General features: G+C 44.9%; 1 protein-coding gene across 1 annotated transcript in view; it reads left to right on the forward strand.

Annotated features, from left to right (window-relative positions):
• Positions 1-1,917: 1,917 nt before the first annotated feature.
• Pask (PAS domain containing serine/threonine kinase) overlaps positions 1,918-22,556 on the forward strand; it is a 29,866-nt gene continuing 9,227 nt past the window's right edge. Inside the window, exons 1-13 of the mRNA XM_055616763.1 lie at positions 1,918-2,107; positions 3,608-3,843; positions 4,813-4,983; positions 7,701-7,841; positions 8,304-8,438; positions 11,916-12,176; positions 13,883-14,051; positions 15,215-15,368; positions 16,441-17,915; positions 18,017-18,198; positions 18,570-18,737; positions 22,220-22,345; positions 22,455-22,556. The exon at positions 22,455-22,556 is cut by the window's right edge and continues 33 nt beyond it. Coding sequence (XP_055472738.1) covers positions 1,921-2,107; positions 3,608-3,843; positions 4,813-4,983; positions 7,701-7,841; positions 8,304-8,438; positions 11,916-12,176; positions 13,883-14,051; positions 15,215-15,368; positions 16,441-17,915; positions 18,017-18,198; positions 18,570-18,737; positions 22,220-22,345; positions 22,455-22,556 — 3,507 coding nt within the window. The 5' untranslated portion in view covers positions 1,918-1,920. The remainder of the gene's footprint in view (positions 2,108-3,607; positions 3,844-4,812; positions 4,984-7,700; positions 7,842-8,303; positions 8,439-11,915; positions 12,177-13,882; positions 14,052-15,214; positions 15,369-16,440; positions 17,916-18,016; positions 18,199-18,569; positions 18,738-22,219; positions 22,346-22,454) is intronic.

Consider the following 22,556-nt stretch of genomic DNA (forward strand, 5'->3'; position numbering starts at 1 on the left):
TTTAAGCAGGGTATTGAATTTTTAAAAATATTATAAGAAAGGAATCTTGTTGTGCATAACCTTTTGTAACTGGAAGGTTTTTACAATCCTTATACTGCTAAAATTGGTTCTTGTACATAATTTCTTTGTTTTCACTGCTGTTTATACCAGAGCTTTCTTCTTGATGAGTATTTAAGTTTTATTTTCCTTTTGCCTGTTTGCCCTCTTTCCTTCCTTCCCTTCTCTCTACTTTTTGCCTACTTGCCTTTCTACCTGACTAGTTTGACAACCTTTACCATTGTCAACCATCCTGGCCTGGAATTGTCCTTGTGTATTTTGTTGTTTATGTGGAGTTCTCTAGATTAGTCTCTGCAGTGTAGCCTCTCAGGAAGGTGGCTTTTCTTCTCAGTTGGTTTGAAGATGGTAATTTTGAAAAACTTTGGGCCTATCTGTGTTTCACAGTCTTTGATTCTGAAATTACTAGGACATAATGGTTTTACAGAGTTGGGGCCACAGTAGCTCTCCTCTAGACTCCCTCTCCTGTTTTACGCGTTGTAGGATACCTTGCCTCTGATTTCAGTTCATGTCATATTTACCTTTTGGAAGTTCCCCTCCTTTCGTCTCAGAGATGTATAGAATGGCATTCTTGGTGAGTGCTCGTTATTATAAAATACATGGGTTGCTCAGACCTCATTCCTAGCCTTGGCTTTTTCTTTCTTTTTTTTTTTTTTTTGGGAGGATCAAAGTTCACTTTATTTGTATTCTAATTTTGTTATTATATATGCATAAGGTATGTATGTGTGTACATGTATATATGTAGAAGCACAAGGTGGGTTAGAGGACAACTTGAAGGCCTGTTATCTATTCAGTGTAGTTGTGCTGGGGGAGACCTCATGAATTTCCCATGTATGTCAGGCTTATATTTGTTGGTCTGCTTCTGAAATTGACTTTGTCCTGTTGTCCCTTTACTTACTTTGTGTAGCTTCATGGAATGTTGTGATGCCAGCATTTTGTTTTTTTCTATGTAAGGGGCCCTGCCTTGCTATGCTCAGGAGCTTTTGGCTAAGGCCCATAGATTTGTGAGTCTACCAGACACTGCATTGAGATCAACTAGTGACCAAGGTATAATCAAGTTCATGACTTGTTAATTATAACAGGTGCTTACAACTAATGGGCCTTGCCTGCTCCTGGCAGAGAATACTTTCTTTTTAGTGGCTGGCTGACTGTGAGTAGCCTTAAGCATGGGGAGCTAGGGTTGACATGCTTGCCAATCAGATGCATGGAGCCACTCACTATGGGAAGTCATTGGGACTGAGCACTTGGGTCAAAGCTGCAGGAACTCAGCATACACCCAGGAGGGTGGGTCAACACCTGTGATAGTAAGGTTAGTTTCCTAGTGACACTGTGTTGTAGCTCTAAAATGAAATTTGTTGTCACGCAGAAACTCAGTAAGGATGACAAGCTTCTTCTGTGTTTTTTTTTTCTTAATATCTGTATTTGAGTCTACACTTATGTCAAAATAAAGTGTTGGAAACAACACATGCGCTGACCTGACTTTTCTCTGAATATGGTCTTGCTTTTGTTGTATGCTCTGTGTGTGTGGCTGGTTCTTATGGCATCTGTAAAGACCTTGGCTTGGGAGCATTTCCGCACATGTGGACCCGCATTTCCTGCTTTCTCTTGTGGCCCCTCCTACTGCATTTTTAGAGTCTTTCTGACTTCCCTTCTTGTTTTCCCATGATTTTTGTGTATTTCTCTAAGAAAGCTTTGTGTGGCACAGACTTGACTTCACTGCACTCACTATAGGCCCTGATCCAGGATGCCAGGACTTAGGCTGGCTGGACTGCTTTTGTGTTCTGTACTGTAGATGTTAATTGCACACTGTTTTTCAGGTGGAGGCTGCTGGAGGCAGGTGTGTGGTGAACAGTTGGCCTGCTCTCCATGGAGGACAGAGGTTCACCTGTTTCTGCTGATGACTGGAGATGCTTGTCTGAGAGTCCTCCTGCTCAGGAAGGCCTAGCTACCCAGGACGCCTCTGAGCCCAGCAAGCCACTCTCCATAGCCCACAGACATCTGAGCAGGAAGAATGGGCTTTCTAGACTCTGCCAGAGCCGGATAGCACTCTCTGGTAATCACCTTGTGATGTTGTGGGCATCAATCTTGTGAACTGAAAACAGAGTTGTAGTTTCCTTCCCTGGGAGTCCTGTTGTCCAGAACCAAAAGATGGTTTATGTTTTCAGAGGTGTCTTCCAAGGTACTGGGCTATGCCCCTGGTCCTAGGTCATAGCCAGGAGGAAAAAGCCTGTCAAATGTGTGACAGAGTGGTGGGATTGGGGTTGGGGAGGACTGAGGAACAGCAAGGTGTGTGCTTGAAATTGAGGAGGATCTAGACAGCAGGGAAATCCTTTAGGATGACAGAGGTGTCCAGGAGCAAGAGGCAGAACACGGGGAAGAGTTAGGATCCTGTCTTGAGGTCATAGAGCAGCTTGCTGGGGCATCACATATTGAGGCCCAGCTGGTGTTTGTATCTTGGGACAGTGCGAACAGTGAATCCTGGGAGAGGGCCAGTGGTGCTGCTGAAAGCAAGGCAGAGGCCACAGCTTCCCAGGAGGCTGCATCCCCTGGCATTGGCCAGGTTCTGTATGTCAGTGTTGCTATGGTAGATTGGTTTCAAGAGGATATCACAGGCATCTGCCCAGGGAACAGGGGCAAGAGGTAAAGGTGTGAGGAGGTCACTGGCATGGTCACTACTGGGTTAAGTGGGTGGCCTTGGAAGGTTAAGCCAAGGCCATGTCCTGAGGAAGTCTTGATTCTAGATGATGGACACAGAGGAAAGGAGAAAGGATGGGACAGGAGAGTGGTGAAGACTCAGGTTATATGTGTTTGGTTAGGAAGAATGGAAGCCAGAGTGGGAGGCGCGGGGAGTTGAGTCTTGGAGATGATTGGAGCTAGATACAGGTGTGTGGGCCAAAATACTGTCTTTCCAGGGTAGTAAAGGTACCAAGGAATGGGTGGGGTGGACGGGTCAGTTGGTGGTGAGAGGTGGGGAAGGGAAAGACACTCAGGTGCTTAAATAGGGGTCTGGCTGGAGGTGGTAGTGGAAGAGGAGCTCAGTGCTTCTAGTAAGTAGGTGGAGTGGTTTGAAGACTTGGGGTTCACTAATTGAGCATTTTGGAGCCATTGGAGAGCCTATGAACATCTCCTTTAAGTGGTGGGGAAAAAGCACATGGGAGGAAGCAGGCAGAGGGGTGGGCGACAGGTAGCCTTTGAATTGTATGACATTTCCCAGGAACAAGTGGCTAGGCCAGTGGCTAGAGGTGACTGATATTTGAGAGGAGACATTGTAAGCAAGAACTTTCTGGGAATGAAGGGCAAGCAAGGCCTTAAGATTATGACATACACAGAATGTTTATCTTGAGCTGTCTGAACTTCTTGGAGAATATTGATCCACGCTGCTGAGGGCCCATGGGCTATTTTGGAGAGGCTCATTCAGTGACAGCTTGTGTGTTAGCACTGTGGGTTAAACAAGTGCTTGAGGCCTGTGTAGGCTGTGTACTCTGCCTGCTTTAGAGGCCTGTTTTGGCAGCCATTTGAGATCTAATGCTTTCTGTCCTTCCTCTTCTCACAGAGGACAGGTGGAGCTCTTACTGTCTTTCATCCTTGGCTGCCCAGAACATCTGCACAAGCAAACTGCACTGCACCGCTGCGCTTGAGCATGCCGACCCTGCAGCTGGGCCACTGGGCAGTACATCCTGCTGCTCCCTGCTGCGTGGCCTGGCTACAGGGTGCTCTGCACCCCTGCTCTCGGCCCCTGTGTGCAACCCCAACAAGGCTGTCTTTACCGTGGATGCCAAGACCACAGAGGTATTTGCTGCAGTTTGAGGCCCAGCATGGCTGTGGATTTGAAGTTGTCAAATGTGGTCCCTTCAATAGAAGAATTTGTGTTTTAAGTGTAATTAGAAAAATAGATGGTTTTACCCATATGATTGCAAAGAGATAAGAATTTATCCTTTTAGGACAGGTTTGATAGAAAGGATGGGGTGCATGCTTTGTTATGCTTAAATGTAAGTGACATTCAGTGCCTGAATGAAATGTGTTTGTATCGTGTTGATTCATCTCTATAGGAGCTGAGACTGTTAGGCAGGAGTGGAGTGTGATACAAATCTCTACATTTTCATTGTAGCCTTTTAGGTTAATTGGTCATATTACATGTCTGTGTGTGTTTTGGCACATGTGTGCCACAGTGTGAGTGTGCAGATTAGGATAACCTATGAGAGTCAGTTTTCTCCTACCTTGTGGGTCCCAGGGACTGAAGTCAAGTTGTTAGGCTTGATGGTAAGCACCTTTATCTGCTGAGCTATCCCTCCAGCCATTTTCTAGCTTCCTATTCTTGGTTAGCATGTGCTTGTTTTGACTGGTGGAGTGTCCTGGGTATAGTTGGTTGTGATGGCTGTATCTGTGAGGTAAAGATGCCTGAGGTTCATAGTGTGAGCATCAGTATCTGAGCCCCTGATGGGAAGGTGCTACAGTTCTCAACCTTCCTAGTGCTGCAACAGCCCTTTAATGTGGTTCCTCATGTTGCGGTGACCCCCAAACATAAAATCATTTTTATTCCTACTTTGTAATTTTGCTACTGTTATGAGTCATAATGTAAATATTTTGGAGATAGAGGCTTACCAAACGGGTCTCAACTCACAGGTTGAAAACTGCTATCCTAGAGGCAGTACTGGGAAAGGGCAGGTCTTGGGCCTCCTTGTTGCTTCCTGTGTTGTTTTCTCCTTGGTTGTTTCTAGGGGCCTGAGGAATTGCTGGTGATATGTGTGTACTCTGCAGATTCTGGTTGCCAATGACAAAGCCTGCAGTCTCCTAGGGTATAGCAGTCATGACCTGATTGGCCAGAAGCTTGCACAGTTCTTCCTCAAGTCCGATTCCGAAGTGGTGGAAGCCCTCAGCGAGGAGCATGTAGAGGCTGATGGCCATGCTGCAGTGGTGTTCGGCACAGTGGTGAGTGAGTATGTGCTCATGCACAGGTTTGTATGAGTGCATGCATAGGGTTGAGTTGGAGGGTTAGAGGGATGCTTTCCCTGCCTTTAAGTCAAGAGTAGCATATAAAGGGAAGGCCTCCATTTCTCTGCCTCAGTTCTGACTTTGACCTGTTCTGCCGTGAAGTTGGCAGCACCTGCAACGTTAGCATCTTCACTGAAACTTGCTCTTGGTATTGTTGTGCTCATTTTTAAGCTCTATTTTTTTGGGGTTCCTTAATGCTTCTCTCTTCCAACCCCCCAACCCTAGGTAGGAGAGAAAAGGTTAGTGGGGAGAGGGGGCATAGACCCCTTTACTTTGCCTGGCTATGTTCTTTTGGGGATATACCAGTTCTTCATGAACAGCAAAAGCAGCAAGAATTCTCCTCCAAATTGCTGTGTTGAAATGTTTCTCTCTGTCTTCAAGCTGCCACGCCATCTGGCTCTGGTCTTTCCAAACTGCCACTCGCCACATGCCTCCACTTCCCGCCACACTTTCTCTTTCTGGGTTCTCATATTTATATCCTCAGGGCTCTAGATCACGCCCTTTTCCATGCCCCACGAGGCATGCCATTACCAGCTGTCAAAGACCATGCCCCACACAAAGCAATTATCAGCTGTGGACAAAATAAAGCCCAAACTAAAATCCCACACTTGGGATTAAAACAAAAACATTTTTCCACAACATAACAGTTTTTAAAGAAACTAAAACTTCCATTACATGGTACTATTTCTCTACCTCAGATGAGAAGAGGGATGGGCCCTTTAAAACCAAAGTATCCCTAAGATTGTATATAATGGCTGTGATTCTTTGCTGTCTTTGGAGAGCACCATGTTTTGGTAAAGGTTGAGGCTTGGACTACATTTAAAAATAATACTGCAGATATCATGTGAGAGTCCTAGGAAAGTGATATAATTTCCCCCATTTTAAAATTTTATTTTATTTTTAATGTGTGTGTGCGTGCATGTGGCAGCTTTGAGTTTGGTGTCAGGGACCATCCTCCATCCCTCTCCCACCTTATGCATTGAGGCAGGCCTCTCAGACCCAGGGTTCTCTCTAATAGCTAGCTTTGGTGGCTGGCTTGCTCTGGGGTTTAGACTGGCTTCTGAGGACGGACTTACAGATGGGCCTCCACTCTCACCCAGCATTTAAGTGAGTCTTTGAGGATCCTGACACAGGTTTTCAGGTTTGTATGGCAAGTACTTTAGCTGCTGAACCATCTCCTAAGCCCTCCGAAATGATATAATTGTGTTATTGAACCTGATTCTTACCTTTAAATCCACATATTCTATTTATTTACTGTGTGTTTGGTGGTGGGATGGGAGTGTTTTGTTTGGAGAGTTTTGTTTCTTCCTCTTAGGCTGCTGGGTGTATCTGGGACATTGGCAGGTGAGTTGAATTACTGAATGCTGAGGCCTGAGCCCCAGGCACAACTTGGACAGACAGTTGTATCAACAAATTACTGGATTAAGAAGCTGATTACTACTAAGAAATTAATTATAGCCTTCAGCACATGTTCATGCCTCTTTATTTTGTTTTCCTTTTAAAAATACTTATTTTTGTTTATGTGCATGTGTATGTATATGTACACATATATATGGGAAGCCAGGGAAGCCAGAGTAAGGTGTGGTAGCCCCTGGATCTAGGGTTATAGGCAATTTTGAGTTGCCTAATGTGGCACTGAACTCAGATCCTTTGGAAGAGCAGCAAGTGCTTTTAACCACTGAGCTGTCTCTCAGCCTTTGGTGCACATTTCCTTAAGATACTACCTTTTTTTCCTGCTACCTTTACTGTGAAGCTGAGTATATTGGTCAGTTTTTTTAGAAGCACAAAATCAACTATGTATCTGAATAAATTTATTCGCATGGTTGGAAGCTAGATAGTTCTCCAGTAACTAAGCAGGCTGAAGAATCAGTGGAACCAATCACTACTCAGTTTAGGAATCCAAATGCCTCAGAACCACAGGCACTGATGATGGAACCTCAGTCTGGAGGATGAAGTCCCAGAAAGTTGCTGATGCAAGTGTGCACTATTCAAGGGTGACTACTCTGGAGTTCAGTGTCCATGAATGATAGTAGTAGCAAAAAGCACACACTCAAGTCATAAAGCCAGATAATTTATACCTATAATCCCACTATGTAGGAGACAAGAATTTGAAGGCCAGCTTGGGCTATGTAGGGGGCTTGGGGTTAGCCTTTCCTGCATGAGAACCTATTTTAAAACAAATAGAAGCAACAAAACGTACCAATACCGAAAGCAAAAATATAGTTGAGTGTGCATGTGAGGTTTTTCTTATGTGCTGCTTTTCTTTTCCATATAGGCTCCAGCTTCTTTTGCCTTCTTGGTCCATTGACTCACACCAGTCCTCTCTTCAAGTGCCATCATAGATAAACCCTGTGTGTGCTTCAAGAGTTTTCTAGATGTTTCTCAGTCAAGTGTGGCAATCCAAGATTAGCCATTCACATTGACTATGAAAGCTCTCTTGATAAAAAAAAAAAAAAATCACTCGATGGTAGTGCCAAGGACTACAACCTCCTTTATACTGTGGTAGATTTCTGAAAGGTGGGTGGAGCTTAACTGCACCGAAGCATTAATGCACAGGGGAGGGTCTCTCCTGATGACAAGCACTTTCCCATGCTAGTTGCAGGGTCCACACTGCAGATGCTGCGCACCCTGGTTCAGTAAATGTGTGTCTGCAGGTGGACATTGTCAGCCGAAGCGGCGAGAAGATTCCAGTCTCTGTATGGATAAAGAGGTTGCAACAAGATGGCGGCTTGTGCTGTGTGGTAGTTCTGGAGCCTGTGGAGAGGGTCTCGGCCTGGGTTGCCTTCCAGAGTGATGTGAGTGTATTTTAAAACCTCAGCTATCTTCTGTTAACACACTGCTCTCTCTTCCTTTCATAACTTCAGGAAGGAAGTACCAGAGCTAACTGGAGGTTTGTCTTGGCTATGGCCCTTACTAACTGCATGCTTGGGCAAGGAGTCCAGTCACAGATGTCACAAGTTTTCTTAGGATTAACTATTTAGGATTGTTCTTAAGCTTAAAGATGTCACACTTTTAGAATAGTACTTGAGCATGAACTGGGATGTTGTTACTGAAGATTCTGGTGTGGGCTTTTGGAGAGTACTTGAGAAAATGTTATTGTTCTTGTGAAAGCCCATGACATGCCTCTTGCATTTTGGTTGCAGAAGTTGTAACATTGTTCTTGCATTTAGTTTATAAACACTAGAGCATAACCTTCAGTGAATTTTAAAGAAGTGTGAGAAGCTTCTGTCAGGACCATTGCTTTTTTTTCCCCCCAGGGAACTATCACATCATGTGACAGTCTCTTTGCTCATCTCCATGGGTTCACATCTTCAAAGGATGTAGTTGGGCAGTATGTCACAGACTTGATTCCATACATGCAGCTCCCTCCTCCTGGCCAACACATCCCAAAGGTAGGTTCTCAACCATCTGCACTGGGTGTTGCGTCTTGGGTTCTTAGACTAGACCCTGTAACTTGATTTCAGGATCATTCTTGTCCAGGGCAAGCTCTAGCTTTAATTCTCTGAACATTGTGGCTCAACCAAGGTCCAGAGTCTGAGTGGTCTCTTGGCTGACTAGCCTTGTCTCCTCAGCCCTCTCTTTCCATGGTCTCGGAGGATGGGCTGATCTGTAGGGAAACCTTGTACCCTGATAGAGTTCTCCAAACAGAACAGATAGGGTTTTGTACAGAGACACATGATGAGTTTGGGGAAACTGATGCTTGTAATTATGAGGCTGTTGTACCAACCTGGAGACCCTGGTGTATGCCTTGGGTGTCCCTCACCCAAGGTTGAAGGACTGAGAACCTGGAGGGCCTCTGAGGGAAATCCTAGAGTTCAAAGCCCAGAGAGCCTGGAGTTCTGACATGGGGCATCTCAGATGCAAAACAGAGGTTCCCACTAGTCCTTCCCCCATTTTCTCTTCAGACCTTGAGCTGACTGCATGGTGCTGCCCACATTGAGCATGACTTTTTTTATTCAGACCACTCAGAATCACAGACATGCCTGGAGACACCCTCAAAGACGCATTTAGAAATAATGCTTGAACAGCATTAGGTATTTGTTAGTCAGGCATCACCTCCTGGAGGTGGACAGCCATATCTCAGACGGGAGATGAGAGATTGGGGTACGGTGGAAGCTTGACTCATGTTGAATTTTTAGGGTTCCCATTTTTCAGCCAGTGTGTGGCCTCCACTCAGGGACCCGAGGGCTTTACCTGCTGTCATTTCTGTGCCTTTGGAAATGGACTGACTGGACAGCTGTTTTGACCAATGTTGGGGGTTAGTCTGGTGCAGTGTATTCAGATTCAAAATTCTGGCTCCCCAGATCTTGTTGCTATCCATAAGAGCACATTCTTACATACATCAGGTGATGTTGTATAAACTTTGCTCACGAATATTCTCTGACTGGTTAAATAAAGTTGCCGATAGCCCATAGCTAGGCAGACGAGAGGTAGGCAGAGCTTCAGTTCCTGGGCTTGGGGTGAGATGGGCCTTGAGGCAGGAGAGAGAAGCAGGAAAGGAAGCTAGAGAGAAGGAAGCAGCCATGGGCAGTATGGATCATGAGCACGTGGCCATGAAAACTGTCCTGATGGAACAGAAGCACCCCAGGCAGGAACAATTATGGCAGGTAACTTGGGGTGTGTAGCTGGGAAATAGCAAAATAGCTCAGAGGATTGATATCTGTTCAGCTATGGTGCTTTAAAGCTTTTATAAATGCAAAAGGTCTCTGTCTCAATTATTTGGGAACTAGTTAGTGTAGGGAAGCTCTCTAGAGTCTAATATCCATTCTACAACATATTTGGCGTCAATGTGGGGCTTGAACCCATGACCCTGGGATTAAGAGTGCCAACCAACGGCACTACCAACAGAGCTTTGTAAGAGAAGTAAGTTTTTCTTTTTTCTTTTTTTTTTTTTTTTTTTTTTTTTGAGACAGATAGAATTCTCTGTGTAGCCTTGGCTGTCCTGGACTTACTGTGTAGACCAGGTTGGCCTCAAACTCACAGAGATCTGCCTGCCTCTGCCTCCCTGAGTGCTGGGATTACAGGTATACGCCATCACAGTCTGCTTGCTTTTTATTTGTTTTTAAAAGAGAAGTCATACAGAATATTCCCCAGATGTGGTTCTCTAAACTCGATCCTCTGTGCTGGCTTATATGTGTCAAATTTTCTGGTTCATGAGATGCAGCCCTGCTCCCATCTTTTTTTCTGCATTCTCTGTTCTACTCTGAGGAAGTAGCTAACAGATTGGCAGGGCATTGGTTGGTAACAGTCCTATACAGCAGTCCTATAGTCTAGCTCTCAGGCAGACTTCTAATTTTCTGAGGCAGGTGTCCTGGAGATGGCAAGAGAAGACACTGGAAGTATGTTCTTAGCCCAAAACAAGTCACCATCTCCCCTGGGAGCAGATGGAAACTATACAAGGGAACTAACTTGTGTTCTTTCATTGCTGTGCTCGTGGGTCTTGGGGTTAGGTGGGATTGGCAGAAGTGGGTCCTGGTCAGCAGTTCCTCTGCGGTAGGTGGGTCTTGAATTTTCATTACTCAGTACTCATAGACTGGGTACTCACTATTTTCAGGTCAGAGTAGATGAGCCACCAGGCATCCAACAAGGTCCCTAACTTCTCATGTCTTCCAGGATGGTCCCTGAAACAATGAAAAAAAAATAAAAGTTTAGATCCAGGCTCTTACCTGAAACCTGATTCATCCTGGTTAAGAATACTGTATTAGTTGTTTGTATTTTATTTTATTTTACTTTATTTGAGACACATTTTCTCTATGTAGTCCTTGCTGTCCTGGAACTCTGTGTAGATTAGCCTGGCCCCAAATTTACAGATTCCATGTGTTACTGCCATTCAAGTACTAGGATTACAGTGTACACCACATGCCTGGTGTATTCAAAGTCTTTACAAATAATAGAAGCTGATAGTATATAATGTAAGGACAGTATATAATGGTTGTATGTTGGGGGAAGAGCTGAGAAGATAGATGGGATGGTCCCTCAGAGTGACAGCAGGAAACCAATGCCTCTAGGTTGGAAGGACAGAAGACTAGGGTGGAGTCATGGCTACTGCTATTGCTATGAAAAAAAAAATACTCTGACAAAAGCAAGTTACAGAAAGGGTTTATTTTGGCTTGAGGGTACAATCTAAGGCATCAGGAGTATGAAGAAGCTGGTCACATTGCATCATTATCAGGAAGCAGAGAGTGATGGCTGCATGCTGTTGCTCAGCTTCCTTTCTCCACTGTACAGTCCAGGTTCCCAGCCAGGAAATGGTGCTGCCCACAGTGGGTGGGTCTTCCTACCTCAGTCACTGCAGTCAAAATAACCTCCTGTGGGCATGCTCAGAGGCCTGTCTTGAAGGTGGTTCTAGACTGTCATGATGACCCTAATTGTCATAATTACTCTCATAGATGGATCCTGCATTCACTGAGACCATAAGGTGCTGGAGAAACATGACAGCTTTCTTCCCCTTTCATACTTTGAGCTGAGGATATGGGTGTCGCCTGTGGATGCCAGCAGGCTGTAGTTTGGTACAGATGCCTGCTTGGGATGAGACTGGGTCCATCTTTGCTAGGGACGATACTGTGTGACAGGTGGTTAGAGTATTCTACAAGGCTCTAAAAAGAGGTTATTCTGTGTTTCAATAAAACCTTAAAGTACCTTGGTCCTTTTATTATGTATTTGGTCTGGACCCTGGTCCTCCCCACCTACTGCTGCTTTGCAAGGTTCTGAATTCTTGGGCCAGGGTGGGGCTAGGGGATAGAATGCCATGGATGAGGGATGTTCCTAGTACAGTTATGTGAGTGGAGCTGGGATTTGAAATGTCACAGCTCAGGACTGAGCCCACATAGTGCTGCTATAATCCTGAGGCAGGCTGTCCTATCTTTCAGAGTCTCAAGATTCAAAGGTCTGTTGGGAGAGCCAGAGACGGCACCACCTTCCCGCTCAGTCTGAAGCTGAAATCCAAGCCCAGTGAAGAGGCTGCAGCTGACAGTGAGGCTACCTCTGAACCAGGTTACCAGGCATCTGTGTGGGTGTTCTGCACCATCAGTGGACTCATCACCCTCCTGCCTGACGGCACAATTTATGGCGTCAACCACAGCTTTGCACTAATGTTGTTTGGTTATGGAAAGACCGAGCTCCTGGGCAAGGTAGTTTCCCAGGTCCTCAGTACTCTGAGGAAACTGTTGTGCATGTGTCATAGGACCTGAGCCTGATGAGTTGTAACACTTACAGGCTATATCCATTCCACTCAACAAGCAATCATCTCATCTTCATGGGCCCCACAGCAGGGGCTACTTTTGGACTGGTTGTCTCCTGGATCATTCCTGAAAAGGATGATGGTCCTGTGCTTGGGATCTCTGTTGTCACCCAGCTGCCTCTGGTTTGCCCATTATTGAACTAGGTTTTGGTCACACTGTAGATACTGCTTGTTCACATGTCCTGAGCATGGTTGGTGTTTGGCAGCGAAAGAGAAGGGGTTCTGAAACTTCCCTTCCTGGGTCTGGGGTTTCGTAGGCATCTTACTCAGCAGAATTTAGGCCCTAGCTTCCCCTTTATCCTCACCCAGACCTGCAGGGTGCAGTCTCATCATAGCTTTGTCCAAGCCTCCACAGACAATGTTTAACACACTCCAAGTCATGCACTTTGGCCACGAATCAGACTGTTGGCCCAGCCTGAGTATGGAAAGGCCATTTTGCTTTACATGGTGCCAACTGGGTCGATCCACTAGCAGAGTGTGGTAACCCTGGGCAAGCTTGATGGCTGACATTCTTGGCTTGGATGTTGTTTGGACATTCATGGGAACATCCTACCTTTTAAGGCTTACCTCAGCCTCACAAGTCATGCCTCACAGCCCCCACCACCTCTTATCTAGAGATGGATCACAGTGGTGTGAGCTCTGTGCGAGGATACATAGCTCCATATGCTAGAGCAGCCTTGGGAGCTATTCCTGCCAGCTTTTGCCATCTGCATATCCCTCCTCTGCTTTGACACCTTTTGAGTGCCTACCAGGCTCACCTGGTTCCTAGTGCAAATGCTTGTGGTCCTTTACTTGCCACCTTGATCACTTGGGGACTGCCTCTAAGGCAGAAGCCTTTATCTCTCCTTGTCATTTCTACTGGGTAATATGAGACTATGTGTGACAGGTGGTTAGAGTATTCTCCTATGAGGCTCTAAAAAGAGGTTATTCTGCTTTTCAATAAAACCCTAAAGAGTAACTAACTGAAAAGTTTAGTTCAATCGAGTTATATATGATTAAACGGCAGCTAGCAGAATCCCTGGATGATGGCTTTCTGCAAGAGTATTACAGGCATTGATCCTTTCAGCTTGCTTCATAGGTATAGATTCTTGACTTTCATCGAGGTTAGAGTTGCTTGGATTCTTGTGGCACAGGCAGCTGTTTAGGCATGGGGCCACATACATGTTCAGAAGTAGCATCTTCTGTTCTTAGTGTGCTAATATGGCCCCTGATGGGTACACATCAGTGTTCTTGGACTAAAAGCTTTAAGATGTTAGCTTGGCCTGGTTAGTTAGGCCCAGTGAGCATGGTCTCTGCTCTAGGTAAATGTGAAGTCAAATGCCAGATGTCTGCTTGGATGACATAAAGGTATTTGTATAACTTGCCTTAGAGTGTATTAGGTTTTTCTTTTTTACTAAAAATAAAGAAAAAAAGTAAATTATATGTCAAATGCGAGAGGACCTGTAGATTAGCCAAATGTGTGTGATCCAGATCTTTTTCATTCTGAGGGCTGAACTGTTCACATTGTTGCTATTTTCACTTTTTCCAAAGAGGATGAGTTCAGTGGATCAGAATGGATCCTTCTAGGTTCTGAAATGTCACTGCTTTGCTTCCTAGAACATCACTTTTCTGATTCCTGGTTTCTACCACTACATGGACCTTGCTTATGACAGTTCTGTACAACTGCCAGATCTGGTCAACTGCCTGGACATTGGCAGCAAGAGTGGGCGTGGAAAGATGAACTCCAAAGCCCAGCAGGACTGGGAACTGGCCGGTGGGGCCCAGGGTAAGGCATAGCCTCCTCCACCACAGCATTTCTGTGGCTTTGTAGCCCCTTACAGGTTGGTGGCACTGTGACAGAGATGAACAGAGAAGCTGCTGGTGACCTTTCCGAAGAGTGGACAGAGGTGTGAGAAGCTCTGTCTTAGTTTGAGGCTGTCTTGTACAGGCCTCTCGTTTTTCCTTCCTAGGAGATGGGACGGTTATGGCTTGTTTGTTTCTGTCTTTTTTTTTTTTTTTTTAAACTAACATATTGTCATCTAGAAGGGAATTAGGAAGTCCTCCAAGACTGAATCACTTGTGCGTATGTTAGATACAAATCACTGGCCTAAGTCTTGTCTATTTAAAGAGAATTTATAACCAGGTACATGTGTAATCCCAAGTTGGAGGGTTGCAGTTATTTGAGGCCATGTAGTTATATGAGGTCAGCCTGGAATACATAGAAAGACCCTATCTCGAGCTGGACATGGTGGCTCATGCCTGTAATCCCAGCATTCTAGGAGGCAAAGGCAGGCCGATCTCCTTGAGTTCGAGGCCAGTCTGGTTTACAAAGTGAGTCCAGGACAGCTAAGGCTACACAGAGAAACCCTCTCTCAAGCCTATCTAGAAACAAGAAGGTGCCTCAATAACAATACATTTATGTAGTTTCATGTAGTATAAGATTGAATTGTTGTAGCTTATCATAACTGTTTCTAAATTATGTAACATACCTGTTGTGTGTGTGTGTGTGTGTGTGTGTGTATATATATATATATATATATATACACACACACACACAAATATATATCCCATAGTTTAAGGTCTTTAGAGACTAGTTTGTAGAGATAGTGTAAGCTTTCTGTCCCAAAAGATCTCTTGTCTCAGGATACTGAGAGAGTGGGACTTGCAGATGCTCTGCAGATTCAAGTGTCTTGATCTCTTGGGAATTCCTGTGCAGTGCTGGGGCCTGTAAATCTCGGTGATGTGGAGTGGGCAGGATCTCTAATCTAGGGAGGGGAGAAAAATGATAAAACAGAAGCAAATATGAGGGATCAATGCTAGTAGAAAGCGAAGCTGTTGGTGTACTGATATATATGGTAAGTGTAGGCTGTCTGATTATTTGAGGTTTTGATACAGGTATATTTTAACACAGTGGTTGGGAATAGAAAACACTCTTGATTTTGCTGTTAGATCCTAGGGTAGATGTGGCGTTGGCCTGTGACCACGTGTTATCACAAGATGAGACCCTGAAGCTGGTAGGAAAACAAGTTTCCCCTAAGACTGAGACACGATTGGAAACTGGATGCCGGATACTTCCTTCTCAGTCATCTCAGTCCTCCCTGGGGTAAGTGCCTTGATGGGAAGCTCCAAGTTTACTAAACACCCAGTTTGGTAATATTCAGCTCATAGGTAATGTAAGTGATGGAATGTGTACCGGTCATCTACTCTGTCTCTAAAATCCCAGAGCTATTTGTCAGGGTTTGGGGTAAATAGGGTATAGGAGCAGGTGAACCACCAGCATCCAGCAGCATTTGGAGATTCCAAGAGGGTGAATGAATACCATGCCCAGGGACTATCCAGACCTCTTGGCAGAGTCTCAATGAAGCTTTTCTGGTCTGTGTCCCTTAAGCCTTCATCCTCTGGTTGACTCTGTACTCTGTTCCTAGAGAATGCAAGACTCATCCTGTGACATGGGAGGAATGGACAGAGAGGCTAGAGAGTAGTGGGTAGACTGTTTTTTTGCCTCTTCTCTGCAGACCTTCATCTCATTCCTGCTTCTCCAGGAAGCCTTTACCTTTAGAACTCGACCCACAACGTCTTTCACTGTGGCACCATCCTCAAATAGACCTTTCCCCTTATCGTCATGAACTTCTGCCATATAATTTGATTTCCATTTCAAGACCACAGTAGTATATCTCATCACCAGGTGCTTGACCTTAGACATGATTGATCTGAGCAGATACAATATAGCAAGCTTGTGGACACAATGAAGGAAGGGCTGGTCAAGGTTGGTCACTCTGCCTAGACTATGTGGCAGCCCTCCCTACTTGTACAGCTTGCTCACACTAAATGTGCTCACCCCAGCTCTGCTCCTCTTGTCCTTCTTGGTCCTTGCTCTAGTCTCCTCATCTTTGTGCAACTAGGTGTTGAATGGTGTTGAGACCCAGTCATAGTCTGCTGTCGTGAGTTTATTGAACACTCTGAAATCCATTTTAGTTGCTTTTTGATTCATCCTTGGTAAATGTAGATTTATATGAAAATATTTTAGATATTTTATTTTTTAGTTTAGTTACAAATTTGGGTCTTTCTGTCATAAATTTCCCATGCTAAATTCATTGTACTTGTCTCTCATAGAGGGAAAGTCAGTATGACCTCTCATTGTCACTAGTAACTGTTATTCAAATTCCTGTCTCCAGGGTGGACAGCAACCCAGTGTACGGTGAGCATTCATTACACACAGACCAGCAAAACATTCCAAAGAGAAACCTGCTAGCCCATGGTGGACAGTTACTATCTCAGAACAAGCCAGCTACCCCAGAAATATCCTCTCCAGTCTTTAATGAACATTTATTATCTGAAGTTCAGAAAAATATCTCAGAAGAAAGCCCACTAACCCACAGGAAATGGTTGTTGCCCAAGGGCCAGCAAGACACCACAAAAGGAAGCCTGCCAATCCACGATGAGCAGTTATTGCTTTCAGGCCAGCATATTCATGTTTTGGGAAAGGAGACTCCTTCAGAAGCAGAGAGCTACAGGAAGAGTTTTTTAGAAGAAAGCAGGTCCAAACCAATGGATGCAAAACAGTTTGCTTCATGTGACAATTCTGAGCCTGTAGTCCCAGCTAAGAACAGAAGCTGCAGTGCGGACACATGCAGTCTGTATCAGGAAGCTCATTTGGAGATTATGGGTGACAGCAGCCCCAGCGGTCCTAACTCCTGGGCTGATGCCACCATGCCGGAGCCCCACACCACAGGGCAGCAAGCAGGAGGGAGCTTCCTGACAAATTGCTCACAGTATAGAAGTGAGCAGATCTTACAGCAGCAAGGCCAGGACTTGGCTCCCAGCCCCCCTGGAATGGCATGTGTTTTGCTTGGGACACCCACTCTGGATGAACCATGGTCAGGAGTGAGAAATGACCGAGAAGAGCTGCAGACTTGCTTGATTAAGGAGCAGTTATCCAAGTCGAGCTTTGAGGGAACTATGGGCATTCCCTGTATGGAGCTTGTCCCAGCAGAATATCCTCCTTTCACTGCCCCTGTACCCTTCTGTGATCTGGGAAGCCAAGACCTACATGCTAGCCACTTAGGCAGCTCCTCAGCCTGCTATGCTTTGGCCACTGACCTCCCTGGTGTCCTGGAGGCAGGGAAAGCCCAGGAGGCTGATGTGAATTCTTGTTCCTGGAACCTCAGGGAGCTCTTTCTCAATGACCAGACAGACCGCACTCCATCACATTGTTCCTGTACTACATCTGAACTCAGTGAGACACCTTCTCTTTCAGTGGTGGGCTCAGATTTAGATGTGGGTGTTCTGCACAGACAGAGTTCAGATATTCTAGGTGACCGAGAGATGTTGCTCCTGACTGGCACCTATTTTGACCTTGGTGAAGGCCAACAGTTCCAGGAGATAGGCACAGGACTTGATCGAACAGAACTGTCTGACATTTCTTTGGTATCCTCTGAACATTATAAAACTAGTGACATAGAAGGCCCAAGTTGTGGCCCTCCTAGTCCAGATCCTGATCCGGATGATATGCGTCTATCAGCAGAGAAGCCCATGTTGAGTACCCAGGTCACTTCCACTCCTGTGGCACCTGGGGCCACCACCTTGCAGCACGAGATTCAGGAGGGCATCTATTCTGGATGCTGCTACCACCGAGATGGCTTATGGCTAAGTATGTTCTGGGGAAGTGTTTTTTTAAATCATAGCATTGTTTAATGAGGTCATTGGAGGGATCAGCAGAGCTCTGTACTTCCTCACCTTCCTGCCCTACAGGTATACAGTTTGAAGTGAAGCGCGTGGAGCTCCAGAGCTCTGCGACCCTGTTCTGTTGCTGGCTGGTGAAGGACCTCTTACACAGCCACCAGGACTCAGCTAATCGAACCCGCCTGCTCCTTGCCAGTCTGCCTAGTTCTACCCACTCCATATCTGAGCTCTCTGGATCCAGCTTTGGAGAGGTTGGTATCTGTGGTCAGCTCAGTTCTCTTCACTTTTTGTTGTGCTGCAGGTTTCTCAGCTGGCACTGCTGCCTTTTTGGCTGGAATGGGTGGAGTTTCTGCATGTGGCTTTTTAACATTCTTCTAGAGCCCTGTGTAACTATAAAGCAAATGTAGGACTTTAAATGGATATATGCCTTGTGCAGTGGGATGTGGATGCATTTAGACATAAACAGTTTGGGTTAATGCGTGCATACTGCCCGAGGGCTCCCTGGAGATTGTCAGATCAGCTCACTGTGAGCCCAGGAGATAAGAACAGCATGGGTTGCAGGTGCTGTACTGATGAAGGTGAGGTGGCTTGTGATGTCCCAGACCTTTCTTTGTGTCCACAGATGCTCAAAGCCAAGCCTTGGTTTGAGGAATCCCCAGTACCTGCAGAGCTGGAGGGGCTGGCAGCTTGTGAGGGCGAGTACTCCCAGAAGTATAGTACCATCAGCCCACTTGGCAGCGGGGCCTTTGGCTTTGTGTGGACTGCAGTGGAGAAGGAGCACAACAAAGAGGTGCTTGGGCTCATGTGGGGATGACCCTACTGGAAGTGCCCAATCTATGACTCTGAGACTTGTAATGGAGGAGGAGGGACCAGGATATGGGTACTTTCTAGATATAGGAGGAAGCCTCTGCATCACACACTCTTAACTCCAGACAATAGCCCTGTTGAGTTTCATATTTAGTCCCAGCTTTTCTTGCAGGCTCTTGGGCTCTGGTCAAGCTCATTACTATGTTAATGACTCCCCTCTTCTGAGCATGAGGTTTATATTATTCTTCTGCTGTACACATGCCATGATGCCTCATGGGCATGCAAAACTCACTTTTAAAACTAAACTTAGGACCTCATCTGGAAAAATAATGTCCCCACTAAACAAAGAAGCAGGCTATCTGACAAATACTCTCAGGGTCTACCAAAGATTTTTTTGTGATAGTTCTCACATGCCTTTGGCGTGCCAGGCATTCTTTTAGGTACACTGAATTCCTCCAACTGGCCTCCCTCCTCAGTAATTAGGGTTATTCCTATGCATTCCTTATCTACCTGAGCCTTGGAACTCATTGTCCTTTACTCCCAAATCCCACTGGCATGCTGTGGTTTTAGTACCAACCATCCTACTCAGAAGCACATCAACTTCTTCCTTTGGACACCATTAGGCTCCCCAGGTGTACAACTACCAGCCAGCTCCTCGAGGGCCCTGGAGCATTGCCATAGAGTGCTTTCTTATCATTGTTGCTAGAATGCCCCAAAGATCTGTATCTTAGTTGCTGTATCATAGTCTCTCTGGTTCTAATAATTTTTTCAGAGCATATTTTGGGATTTTCCTCCATAGCTTAGCCATTTTGACTTGCCTTTCTTTGGTCCACTTTTCATCCTTCTTCCTGTCACATTGGCTAGGACCCCAGACCAGCGTTACTTGACAGTTATGGCACTGATTACCCTGGCTTTCACTCTGTCACTGTGGTACCTTTAGTTTTGAAGACATTGTATTTTATTGTTAGACCAGCTGGATGGGCTAATTTTTTACATTTATTTGTGTGTGTGTGTGTCTGTGTCTGTGCGTGTGTGTACATGTATGGAATCAAAGAACACTTAAAGGAGTTGGTTCTGTTTTTCCACCATATGGGTTCTGGGGAGCAAATTCAGTTGGTCAGGCTTGTTGGCAGACACCTTTACCCACTGAGCCATCCCACTTGTCCCTGAATTTTTTTCTTTTTTCTTTTTCAGAATGAGTTTGAGTGGTTAACTGTTGAATGATATCTTTCCAGCACTTACTGACTTGATCTGCTTCCCTTTTAAATACAATGATAACACTAATGGATTTTCTTAGGCTTATGGATTCCATCCTTGCTTATGTATAACTGCTAGCTTCAGTTAGCTGCTGTATTTATTTTTATTTAAAATTTGTTGATTATAAGCCTGGTTTGGTGGAACATGCCTTTTATCCCAGCACTCAGGAGGCAGAGGCAGGCAGAGCTCTGTGAGTTAAAGGCTAGCCTGGTCTACATAGTGAGTTCCAGGACAGTCAGGCCTACTTAGACCTGTCTCAATTTTTTTATTATTATTGTATGTGTGTACATGCATGATGTATATATAAGTGCATGCTACATAGTGTATGAGGAGGCCAGAGGACAACTTTGGAAGATTTGGTTTTCTACTTTCACTATCTGACTTCTGGGAACTGAACTCAGGTTATCAGACTTGGCAGCAAGCTACCTGCTGAGCCATCTTGCTAGCCCTAAAATTGATGATTCTCTTTTCACTTGGTACCCTGAATATTTGCTGAACTCACTGCATTGATTTTTTTGGGAGGGTAGATTAATTTTATATGTTTTTACATGTATGTGTATTTCAAAAATTACCAGGATATATTTAGGAGTTTGTGTGTATTTATTCTTGCCTGATGCTTGGTAAGACCGGGATCTGGATGTTTAAAGCTTTATTTTAAAAGACCTTATTCTTTTGTTTTTAATCAATCCTCTTCCTTATTTTTCTGAATTCACTTTAGGAATGTGTGGTAGCTCCTGGAGATTGCCTTCCTTTTTTGTCTTCTTGCTCTGTGTAGGTTGATGGGCATCAGGCATCTATGTATGATGTCTGAAACTGTATCTGCTGGCTGTTGACCTCTCTTCCTGGGCATTGAGCCCCTCTTAAGTTCCTCAGAATCCTACTGGCTTGCTTCTGCCTTATCTTTCTGAGTTCTCTCATATCTCTCCTGGGCAAGTCATAGTAGCCTTTCTTCCCTATTATCTTCTGAATCTGTCTGCTTCGCCCAAACCATGTCCCTTCTCTCCCGATCAGAGTGAGAAATAGTTATATAGTGCAGAAACTTCGGACTGCTACTTCTGTTTCCACCCCCACCATTATCTCTTGAGTGGCGAGCCTGTCTTGTGGTGAATGACATGAAGTCTTTCTTTCTTTACAATGGAACTTTGTCCTATTACACCTCGTAACTGAATGTCACTTGCTGTTGCCATGTGATGTTTCTCATGTGTACTACACATGTCAGGCTTGAAGGGCTCCCTAGTTAATTTCAGTATCAGGGCTGAACACTTGTCTAATGATGACAGTTTTGTGTTCTAAATAAAAATTGGTGTTGAGTGTATGTTTATTATTAGCCCTGTAATTGTTGCGGTGATATTTTTTTAACCTGCTATCACAATCAAGTAATATACAGACACCTATTATATGTTATGATATCCTTAGAACACCTTGGGCTGGGCAGATAGTATACCTACACTGTCTCAACAACCTTACCATCCACCTCCCAGCCCTCATCCAATGCCATTCACCTTAAACATCCTCATCTAGTCTATCTTCCATCTGTAATCCCAAGATAAGTGCTTATATTTTTCATCTTGGTGTTTTCTCCATCCACACTATCCTTGGAGTCCTTCCTCCCAGACCAGGTGTTTTTTTTTTCTCCATGCTAACCCATCACAGTGTTCTTCTGCCTTCTCTCTTCTAGTCTGTCTGTTTCCTGTGATTCTGCAGTTCCCAAAGCCCAGGAACCTTAGCCATGCCTACCCCATTCTACTGTGCCCAAGTTTTAGGCCTTTAATCAACCAATCAGGTAGGTACCTCTTAGGCAGGTTTACACAACAAGGATAGGTGTATCCAGACAGTAACCAGATCTTGAGGGCCAGAAATTAGCATCAAAATAAAGAATCAGACCAACCCCCTACAGTTTTCTTTATTTTCTCTACTTTTTAGCTTATTTCATTTTCTTCGAGGTGATATGAAGTGTTGTGAGAACACTTGCTCTAAGGTTTCTGAGACTTTTTTCTCCAGCACTGGCTATGGCTCCTTAGCACTTCCAGGGACCCCCATGTACCCCATCTTGCCCTTAATAGGCAGGTAGAAATGACCATCATTTCTGTTAAGCTGCTGCCTCCTTCTTTTTTCTTGTTGCAGGGCATGCTGCATTTCTCCTTTTATGGCCATGGGTCTTGGGGGTTTAACAGATGGTAGAGGACCCTTCTCTTTTCTCTTGTATAGGTGGTGGTGAAGTTTATTAAGAAAGAGAAAGTTTTGGACGATTGTTGGATTGAGGATCCTAAACTTGGAAAAGTTACTTTAGAGATCTCAATTCTGTGCAAGGTGGAACATGAGAACATAATCAAGGTAGATGTTGATTTTCTGTGTGCTGTCACCCTCATGTTGCTTCTGTAACATTAATTTATACGTTGGAGATGTTTCTAGACAAAGCTAGACCTAGCCTTGTCTCTTTCAGGTTCTGGATATATTTGAAAACGAAGGGTTCTTTCAGCTAGTGATGGAAAAACATGGCTCTGGCCTGGACCTCTTTGCTTTCATTGACCGCCATCCCTGCTTG

Source organism: Psammomys obesus, unplaced genomic scaffold (assembly GCF_907164565.1).
Source record: "Psammomys obesus unplaced genomic scaffold, mPsaObe1.curated_primary_1811, whole genome shotgun sequence".
Lineage (NCBI taxonomy): Eukaryota > Metazoa > Chordata > Mammalia > Rodentia > Muridae > Psammomys > Psammomys obesus.